General features: G+C 43.8%; 1 protein-coding gene across 1 annotated transcript; it reads left to right on the forward strand.

The window, feature by feature from the left end:
- The first annotated feature begins 37 nt into the window (after positions 1-37).
- On the forward strand, positions 38-6,337 carry LOC134180855 (membrane progestin receptor gamma-like). Its single transcript, XM_062648039.1, has 2 exons — positions 38-1,205; positions 5,415-6,337. Exons 1-2 carry the CDS (start codon positions 113-115, stop codon positions 6,032-6,034), a joined length of 1,713 nt encoding a protein of 570 aa, XP_062504023.1. The 5' UTR covers positions 38-112; the 3' UTR covers positions 6,035-6,337.
- The last annotated feature ends 5,098 nt before the right edge of the window (positions 6,338-11,435 follow it).

Consider the following 11,435-nt stretch of genomic DNA (forward strand, 5'->3'; position numbering starts at 1 on the left):
TATTGTCATCAGTAAGCTAGTATCCGGGTTACTTGCATGTAGTTGGGCGTGTCGCGTAGTGCCAAGGCGTTGTTTCGCATTTCTCCTCGATTGTCATTTCCTATCGCCTAGCATGAGAGGATTGCGACTCGTTGAGAATTGTTTCAACGATTCTACATCAATAGATTTCTCAAAGAGCGTCGAAAAGCGACGATCCAGCGCCCAGAGTGCCGCCCGACCACAATGGACGACGCTACTCTCTTCGGACGACGTTCCTCACGAATTTAGAGAGTTATACATTACGCAGGGATATCGTCCTCCTGGATTGTCGTTTCGAGATTGCGCGAGGAGTCTTTTCCAGTGGCACAACGAGACATCAAATGTGTGGACGCACGTCGGTGTCACTTCCGTCTATTTTCTCATCCTAGGATACCTTCAAACGACCCGTACAGTCGATTTCCTCGTGGATTCGTACGCTCTGCCTCTGTTGGCGGTGATTCTTGGCTCGGCCGTATGCACGTTGATGAGCTGTGTGGCTCACTTGTTCAACTGTATGTCAATGGACGTCAGGCACGTCTGTTTCTACTTCGACTATGCTGGAGTGACGATGCTCGGTCTGACGACATCGATCGGTTACTATTATTATTCTCGTCTCAGAGGATTGGGATTCACTGATAGTCCAAGTTCGTACTTGGGGCTGTTGGTGGTCACGTGTTCGGTAGCTTGCTACTTGGCATGCGCATCAAGGCATCAGTGGAAGAGAGCGCGCTATGTGGTGAGGATGATAGCGTTCTCTGTCCCGTATGCGATCAGTCTGACTCCACTGTTTCAAAGGATGTTGTATGTGAAGGAATGGGAGCCCGTTTTGTCTATGTATCTTTTGCATATTCCATTCGTAGTCGGCGGGTCGATAATTAATGCGTTGAAACTTCCGGAAAGATTGCAACCTGGTATGTTTAACTACAACGGACATAGTCATTGCCTTATGCACGTTCTGTGTGGAATTGGTACGTTTATACAAATCGCTGCTATGGCGATGGACATGAAGGCAAAACGAGACGTCCTCGTTCAGGAGCCAAGTTTAACAGTTTCGAAAGTGTTCGGCCCTATTGCAACATTACTCCTAGTACAAGCTCTCATTATTAGGTATTTCTGTTACAAGCTTTTGGGGTCACGTAGAGAGAAAGCGGATCGTCAAGAAATAATTCAGAACGAGAAGAATGATTGATGAAGATGTTAAGTAAAGCTTTATTTGTGAAACACACACATACTTATTGATATTATTGGTTAGGATTTCTTTACTTCTTAGTGTGGACTTTCTGGTTCATAGTATTTACATGGAGAGACAAATCGAATACATTATAGTCGATACAAAATTTGGGTTGTTTGCAGAATTCTGCTAGTTGAGCACAGGCTCAATAAATAAATTAATGATATGGTGTGTTCACACTAAACGACTTATATATAGCTCAGGCACGTAGGCTGGGGTTGACCACCCCCACCCCCACCCCACCCGCACGCTGAGAAAGGTCTGCTTCTTCTACTCAGGAATCGTGTCTACATCCCAGGCGTATAGAATTGGATTCTCTTAATGTTATACACCCTCATCCTTAATTAATAACTAGCACTATTGTAATGCTAGGAGTATATTTTCAATTGGATACCGCCGGGACAACCAATAGCGTAATTTCGTTGCTGTACGTACACTCTTGAATGTCATACCAGTATTACGAATTGTGATCATATATAAAGTGATGATGTCAACAACAACTTAACGGTGCAGACACAATATACATCGACATACATACATACATACATACACACACATACATTTTTTTGTACATGCGTACATACAAGAGCCCCTAAGGCCCACGTTTGATACTGCAATGACTAAACTTGCTATACTCTAAACTTTCAACAGTCACTCTATCATGTCACTAGGTACGTCATACTTGCTGTACTTCATACTTCATACTGCCTATTTCATACTTGCTGGACAGAACTGACACTCCGGAGAGAGAGTCAATTGTATGTTAGTTCCTTGCCCAAGGGAATTTATGTATGTGGCCCTCCCGCACTCAAACTCTGACCCAAAGGTCCCGGATGTGGCCAATCTCCAACTGCACACACACACACACACACACACACACACACACACACACACACACACACACACACACACACACACACACACACACACACGTACATACATACATACATACATACATACATATACACTCATGCGTCCAAATGCGTATCATACAGATACCTTATTCAGTTACAGTTTAATATAACCTTATTATCATAATGATGTAACTTTACGGTGACGTCAGAAGTCCACTTTTATGGAATTTGAACCCCCCCCCGCTGGCAAAGCAGTCAACTGGCCTGTATCTAGGAGCATTCACATAGATACACGCATAGCTACGTCTCCTCCAGACCCATAAAATCTGCTTGCGTTCACATTGACGTGGGCATGACGCGATGTGTAGCGACAGCCTCTAATTATAATTATAGTAAGTCGGTTGGCTAGACGATCACGTGACGGCAGTGCACTGAAAATAGTGGCGGGACACCAGGTCCGTACATGTACAGTGCCCAGGATTTTCTTGGTGAGGTTTCCAAAACTTAATGACAAAAAGATAAATTAATATCAATGACATAATGCGGTTTGGTTGCAATTCTGAATTCACATACAAATTGTATAGCTAATTCAAGCCTGGTTAGTGCATACTAGCCTAGTGATCTAATAAATCTTCTCTAGGAAGAGTTGGGAAGGTTAGGATTAGAGTTATGAAGGTTAGAGTTGTGAGAGTAGGATTAAAGTTGTGAAGGTTGGAATTGTGAGGGCTAGAGTAAAGTTGTGAGGGCTAGGGCTAATGTTGTGAGGGTTAAGCCCTAATTACATAACCTTCACAACTTTAGCTCGAACCCTCACACCTTTATCTCACAACTTTAGACCTAATTATATAACCCTCACACTTTTAGCCCTAACCCTCACACCTTTAGCCCTTAGCCCTCACACCTTTAGCCCTAACCCTCACAACTTTAGACCTAATTATATAATCCTCACACCTTTAGCCCTAACCCTCACAACTTTAGACCTAATTATATAATCCTCACACCTTTAGCCCAAACCCTCACACCTTTAGCCCTAACCCTCACAATTTAGACCTAATTATATAACCCTCACAACTTTAGCCCTAGTCCTCACACCTTTAGCCCACCTCACACCCTTAGCCCTAACCCTCACAACTTTATGCCTAACCATCACAACATTAGCCCTAACCTTTACAACTTTAACTCTAACCTTTACAACTTTAGCCCTAATTATATAATCCTCACAACTTTAGCCCTAATTATATAACACTCACAACTGTAGCCCTAACCCTCACAACTTTAGCCTTAATTATATAAACCTCACAACTTTAGCCCTAACCCTCACAACTTTAGCCCTAATTACATAACACTCACAACTTTAGCCCTAACCAACACAACTTTAGCTCTAACTCTCACTAGTTTACTCTATCCCTACCCCTCACAACTCTAACTCTAACCCTAACCCTAATCCTCAAACGTTAGCCCTAGCCTAATAGCTTAATTAGAATTAGAGTAATAGTCACTTGCATTAATTGTAAAAGTGACGGCCATCTCCTTGTGGTTTTCGGACAACCTTGATGCTAGCCTCGAACTTCCAGACCAGAGAGCGCGCGAAGCGCGAACTCTAGTCTGGACCAAGTCGATACTAAAATGATTTCAGAAATAGCCCTTCTAAGCCAATCAGCTTCTACAACCCGAATCTCGGTTGTAAATTCTGATTGGCTTAGCAATAATTAGTTATGCTAAGTGCACTAGCACTGATCGTGCGCGTGTGAAATCCTCGTGGGCGGCTAAGTGCACGCCAGAACAATGACTAAACTCTGCATGCCAGAACAATGATTAGACTCTGCACACACACACACACACACACACACACACACACACACACACACACACACACACACACACACACACACACACACACATCTTAGTTTTAGTTTCAGCTTCAGTTCTTCGATATTTTCAAGCTTGCGGTGACAGGACATGTACAGCAGCGTCGCCAGACCATCACCTTTGACAACTGGTCGAGCGGTAGTCTCGCTAGTCGAGCGGTTAGACTAGCTAGCAGTCTGCCGAAGAATCAAAGAGTCGTTGTTTCATGCTGTCTACCAAGATATCGCCGCAAACACGGCAGACATCTCTTCTTTGTTCGTGAGATCTCATGGCATTTACAAATGATCTAGGTAAAACGATCCTACGCTGTTAAGACACCATTAGCATCGCTATTGATAAATACTTCCGAAATCATTTTAGTATCGACTTGGTCCAGCCTAGAGTTCGCGCGCTTCGCGCGTTCTCTGGTCTGGAAATTCGAGGCTACCTTGATGCCTGCCATTGGGTCATACGTACATCCAATTACGTATCTACATATTACCAGGGGTGCATTCGTTTAATCTATTCCCACTATTCCGGAATACGAGGTTGAAGTCATTCCAACCCATTCTATTTCGAACACTACAAAGTCGTATTCATCCATTCCGGATTGTGGCGGGTTAGCTCCCGGAGCATCGAACGAACTAGTTCTTCCTCCGCTACTGCTACTGTCGTTGCTGTGATTCTAGCCTAAACTTGCTACAGGCATTACGTGACAGCGACAGTAGTGAAGAACGCAGCGAGAATGAAACAATAGACTTCCAACTGGCGTACATTGCGTCAACTTTCTCCATGACCTTGAGTTAGTAGGTGGGAATAATAGCCAGGTGAGTGGAATAGTTTTCGAATGATTATTCCCTTGTATTCTCATTCCGGAATGGTTGGAGTAGACTAGAATTAAATGAACGCGCTCAAGTTGCCCTGCACCCGGGAACCACGCAGCGAATCCCGCAAAACGCGAACGCCTCGCCTGCGGACGTGTGTCAGTTCCGACCGGTTCCGGTACATGTACTTGACGCCGCCTCAAACTCCGAACACAAACGACACGATGACATGCCTGGCGACCATAGACAAAGGGAGGGCACCAACCCACGTCAGAACCAGCAACCACCGCTATCCATCGCGGCTCCTTCGCTCGGAGCAAATCCCGGATGATTTCAAGCTGGACTACATTACAAACGGTTATCGCTCGCCCGGACTGTCGTTCTGTGGCTGCGTGCAAAGCCTCTTCGCATGGCACAACGAGTCGACAAACATCTGGAGTCACGTGACTCTGGCTCTCACTTACGTCGCCATCGTTTGTTATCTGCAAGCAAGCGGCGACGCCGATTTTTTGCGAGATCGATATGCGTTGCCGCTTTTGGTGCTGATTTCCGGTCATACGTTGTGTGCGTCTTTCAGCTCATGTGCGCATGCGTTGTTCTGTATGTCGGTTGATGTCAAGCACGTGTGTTTCTATCTAGACTATGCGGGGGTGAGTTCGTTGGGACTGACGGTGGCGGTCGGATATTATTATTATTCTCGACCAATCAGGTTCGGTTGCTATGAGCAACCAACAATCTATTTTGGTGCTACAATCCTGTCATGCGCAGTTGGGTGTTACTTGACCTGTGGGACTCGACTACAGTGGACTCAGATGCCGCATCAGTTTCGACTGGCTGGCTTTGCTGTGCCCTACTTCGTGAGTATGACTCCACTGGTACAGAGGATGGTCTATGAGACTCATTGGGAGCCTGTGTGTTCACTCCATTTGCTGCATATCGGATTCACAGTTGTCGGGTCGTTTATCTATGGTGTGAAGATACCAGAGAGATTTGTACCTAACTTATTTGACTACAATTTTCACAGTCACTGTCTCATGCATATTCTGACGGGCATCGGTGCACTTATACAAATGTATGCTACGTTTGTCGACATGAAGATGAGAAGGCATCTTCTTCTACGTGGAGACGATCTGACTGTGTTTGATGTGTTTTGGCCTGTTGGTGTGATATCAACGATTCAGATTTTTATTGTTGGGCTCTACTGCTACAAGTTGGTGAAATTACGACGACGAGAGACAGAGAATATGAAATTAGAATGAGAGAAGAATTATTGATCAAAGACAAGCTAGTACAACACATTCTAATACTCGAGTATCAAAATCTGCACCAGGTCTGCACAGCAGCCAGTCATAATACTGTACTGTCAGATACATCTTGTCAAAACTCTCAATCACTATCAACTATCGGTCCAGGCTTGTGATTTTTCATGTATCTTCTGCAAACATACAAACGACACATGACCACATATGTACCATGACAAGAATGCAAATAGAATTGATTTTTAATACCAAAATTGATTGTGCAGCAATGATTGAGTTGTGCACTCATTACCACTTGAAAAATTGTATGTTGTACCAACATTATTACTACGTGGCAGCAATAACTAGCATGTATCAGTATGTATGGTCACATGCAAGCACACACACACACACACACACACACACACACACACACACACACACACACACACACACACACACAAACACACACACAAACACACACAAGACACATTCACTGATCAGTGCGTATGCAACATTAATATATATTTCTATTCAAGTAATTAATTAATCATCTAGTTGCACATAAAACGCCCTCGTCTGGACATATTGTAGCCTCGTCCCCAAGCCCACTGTTTGCGCCCACGTGGTTACACATGTTCCACCACGTGGCAAAACACGTGTAAACAAAACGCAGCACGAGGGTAGACTGACATATTGTAGTTCTGACGTCGACGTTTGGAATGAATAAATATATTGTTGTAGATTGGAATTGGGATTGGGATATATGCTGTAATGCAGTCTGACCTTGACGCGATGAAAGTCAACTTGGATGCCATGCGGGAGACTCCGTCAGCTGAAAGAGAAGGGCGTCGATTTCAGCCAGTGATCATGAGCTGCAAGTAAGGTCAAGCACTTCTTCACCTGCTACTAATGTCTGGCACAAACTAGACGGAGACATCGACAACATACAAACTCAGTTAGATGCCACAACATAACGTCCAAATTAAGACTCTACCACAGACTAGAGAACGTCGCCGATAAATTAGACGAATCTATTTCTTTGGCACAAAGTCGATTCGACTCAAGGCGATAACGCTCGACAAAGCTGGCAACGATGACGATGAAACTACTGGGATGCCGTATGCCAAGTGGCTAGGATGTGAAGCTTGTTTCACCAAGCTCTCGGCAAGTTGGTGTCCTTTGTGCAAGGTGGGTGGACTGTTGAAAAAAGTTGCATCCTCAGCGAGGTCGGCGACTGCTACTAGCTGCTGCAGCTGGTGCTGATGATAACAATAATGGCCCCCCGTGCAGCGAGTCCAGACTGACAGGTACACGAGTTGCGTACTAACCTAGCTTGCATGCCGCTATAGAACTGTAGACGTGAGCTTTAGTTGTTGAGTTAGTTTGGACAGCTGACTAGAGCTAACTAGGGTGATGATACGCCTAGGCCGTGTTTCCACTAGCTGCACCTTAAACTAGTTTAGCTTAAATGGGTCTAAGAACTAAACCAGTTCAAGAAAGCGACTGTTTCCACTAGGAACTTGCACATCCGGGATGTGCAAAACAAACCGTCTAGGAACGCCTTATTTTGAAGTATTGGGCTGCTTTGTCGCCGAGTCAGAGCAGTTGTTGGTTTTCACTGATTCAGCATCTGCTAGTAGGAATTTGCATGAGGATGACCAAAAACACCGTCTTGTCTCTCTCCGTAGCTACTGATTTCTTTCCCCTAGTTAACGACCCTTACATCTTTTAGGGCAATTCTATTCCAGAAAAATAGTCAATATCATCAAAACGACATTGTGGGAAGCCATCTAAACAAGCGCGCTACTGTCACGTGAAAGTTAAACATAAACCACTTTGCTAAACCTACTTTGAAGTGGGTTTAGGAAAGCGGTTTAGGTTTAAATTAGAACTGGTTTAGTGCAGTTGGAAACAGGTAAATTCTTAAACCAGTTTAGCTTAAACCACTTGCTAAACCGGTTTAGGCACTAGTGGAACGCGCCCTAGTCTAACTATAGGTTGTAGAGATTCTATCTACGCTATCAGCTGGTGTTCTAGACAAAATATACATAAAGTGCTACTTGCAATTGGGCCAATCGTACTCCTACATCTACAGTAATGACGCGACAATGCACTTCGAGTTACTCTAGAGTAACTGTCTGAAGCGGCGTACAGGTGCAAAAACACAGCAGAAACCGCGCCTAGTTTAATTGAATCAACGTATCAGCACGCGTTGGAATGCACCCCTACGCTGTTTCAATGGACTCCCTACCCGCGTACCTACTCGCTCTTTCAATTTTCTTTTTCTGATGCACTCAAATTATTTGAGAGAACGGATGTTCGTTCAATTCCGTTAGTTCAAATCCGGCTATCAGTTCATCTAGACAACTACGTCCGCTTTTCTCGTCGGCAAAGCAATTTCTAATTTAATACATCTAAACATTTACAAATAATTTGAAATATTAAAATTTTAAATTTTGATTTTTTTAAAGATTAAAATTTAAAAATTTAATGCAAATTTTTAAAAATTAAGAAATTAAAATTTAAAAATTTAGAATGGCCAAAAGACTCACTGACCTTCTTTCAGCGTTGACGATTAATAGCTGGTGTAAATGGTTTCCTGGACTAGTTGTAAGCACGGTTTCCGGAAGATCGGCCACTGTCCGAGGGATTCGCGTCGTACGATAAAGTCTCATCCATTCATCCATCCATCCATCCATCCACCCATCCACCCATCCATAATAAATGTTCTGGCTTAAGGCCAATTGGGATTGGTGAAACATTTAGAAGAATAATTTCGAAATCTATTGCAGCAGTAGTGAAGGACGACATCTGCCAATGTGCTGGTTCATTGCAAGTTTGTGCAGGGCAAGAAGGTGGCTCTGAAGCTGCAATTCATGCCATGAGATCAATATTCCATGCTGATGAGTCTGACTGTGTGTTGCTTGTGGACGCAAAAAATACATTCAACACACTCAATCGTAATGCGACCTTGCATAATTCTAGGATAATATGTCCTGCTCTCTCAACAATACTGATTAACACCTACAGAGTGGCAATTCCCATGTACGTTATTGGCGGAGAGACAATACAATCAGTGGAAGGAACAACTCAAGGAGACCCATTAGCTATGGCAATGTATGCCATCGGAACTGTTCCTCTGATCTCTAGCCTTGCGGGAATCTGTAAACAAGTATGGTTTGCAGACGATGCGACTGGAGCAGGTACCATAAATGAAGTTTGGAAATGGTGGGACAAGCTGACTGAAGTAGGAGGGGATTTTGGTTATCAAACCAATGCGACCAAGTCATGGCTAATCGTGAAACCTGAGGCAAAGAAACAAGCTAAAGTGGTCTTTGCAAATTCCGGTGTTTATATAACAACTACAGGAAAACGACATCTGGGTGCTGCCTTGGGTGATGACTGCTTTGTCGAGGAGTATATACCAGGAAAGGTAGATGAATGGGCTAAGCAAGTGTTGAACTTGACATTAATTGCAAAAACGCAACCACACGCTGCTTACTCAGCATTTACACATGGTTTGATAGGGAGATGGAACTTTCTGCTTACAGTCAAGGAGATTTCACATCTATTGGCTCCACTGGAGAAGGTCGTCCGTCAACAATTCATTCCTGCTCTCACAGGTCAAACGGCTTTCAGTGACGAAATGAGAAGCCTTCTAGCTCTACCCTGTAGACTTGGTGGTCTAAATATTATTGACCGTACACAAATGGCTGATTGGCACTATCAAACTTCAGAACGAATTACCGCCCCTCTTGCAGCAGAGATTGTAAATCAACAACCTTCCTACTCTGTAGACAAGAAAGAAATTCAAAATACAAGAAAGGCATCAATGTCAGAGAAAGAAACAGCCCATAAATCAACCTTGAACAAGTTGAAAAGTGACGCATCTCTCTCGCTAAGAAGAACCATAGAACTGGCAGGAGAAAAGGAAGCATCGAGTTTGTTAACTGTCTTGCCGATCCAACATCACGGATTTCATCTACTAAAGTGTGAATTTAGAGATGCCATTTGTTTAAGGTATGGGTTGTCACTGAAGGGCGTTTCCTCAAAGTGCTCATGCGGGTCAACATTCAATGTTGACCATGCTATGATATGCCCCAAAGGAGGATTTCCAACTATCAGGCATAACGAAGTGAGGGACATCACTGCAGATTTGATTAGTGAAGTATGCTCGGATGTGGCCATCGAACCGAGGCTAAACCCCCTCTCAGGTGAATGCCTACACAATCGTACTGCCAACAGGGACGAAGAGGCACGGCTGGATGTTTCGGCAAGAGGTGTATGGCGTCGTGGTGAACGCGCATTTTTCGATATTAGGGTGTTTTACCCCAACGCACAAAGTTACCAGGAGATGACCTTACCGCAAATCTTCCGGAACCATGAACTTGAGAAGCAGAGAGCCTAAGGCGAGAGAGTCAGAGAGGTTGAAGAAAGCAGCTTCACTCCATTGGTGTTGTTGTCAACTGGAGGCATGGGAAGAGAAGCAAACACTTTCTACAAACAGCTAGCCAGCCTGATCTCAGACAAACAGGACACTTCCTACAGTCAAACAATAGCACTAATACGATGCAGACTGAGTTTTTCTCTACTACGATCTGCAATTCTTTGTGTTAGAGAGACGAGGTCATCGAAGCGCCATCCAGTACATCTTGACTGTGTTGACAGCATCGTCAGTGAGGCTCGCCTCACTGTCTAAGAACTCTTTTAGAACTAGTATATTGCATTATTGGTACAAACTATTGGATTGTATTCGATGTTGACTGTTAGACAACTAGCCTGTAATAGAGCAGCCATATGTTAAAAATATATGTATAGAATCCATCCATCCATCCATCCATCCATCCGTAAGCTAGATGGATTGCTGCAAACGGTCAATACCCTATGCAATAAACATCAACCAGTGCATGCTCTTGTATGAATAAAACAACGGACAGCAGCCTTACAGTGTCTTTTCCCTTTCGTTCAATTACAAACTAACGCAAGCGCAGACTAAAAAAAACCCGGTTGTACGTGTCTGTTACAAAAGTTTTCCTTTTTTCGATTACTATTACCTAGCAATACAAATAGGTCGCAGAATAACACATACGTCGTTGCTCTTACGAAGTCTCTATACATACGCGTTCACTTTTTCGAAGGACATAGTTTGCTGTCACGCCCTTGCCGCCTAATTAGATAGAACTAGACAAATATTAGCTAGAGCTATGAACTTTTGTCTAGAGCCCATGTGCAAAATGCGCAGCGGAACGGTTAGCCTAACAGGAGGGTGTAAAATAACGGGTCGTAAAGTTTGTTTATGTTTGCGTAGGTGTGTATGCCCCTAGTGTACAGACTACTATACGTGTTACACGTCAGACATCATCCGGGATGCTACTACCTACCTATTTACCTAATTACCAGGAACCTGCATAAGGCAAAC

The sequence above is a fragment of the Corticium candelabrum genome, chromosome 6 (assembly GCF_963422355.1).
Source record: "Corticium candelabrum chromosome 6, ooCorCand1.1, whole genome shotgun sequence".
Taxonomy (NCBI): Eukaryota; Metazoa; Porifera; class Homoscleromorpha; order Homosclerophorida; family Plakinidae; genus Corticium; species Corticium candelabrum.

Coding starts and splice junctions, on each gene's coding strand:
- LOC134180855 (XM_062648039.1), top strand. CDS start 113: ATGAGAGGATTGCGACTCGTTGAGAATTGTTTCAACGATTCTACATCA. Junction 1,206..5,414: donor TCAGAACGAGAAGAATGATT/GATGAAGATGTT, acceptor GTTTCTATCTAG/ACTATGCGGGGGTGAGTTCG.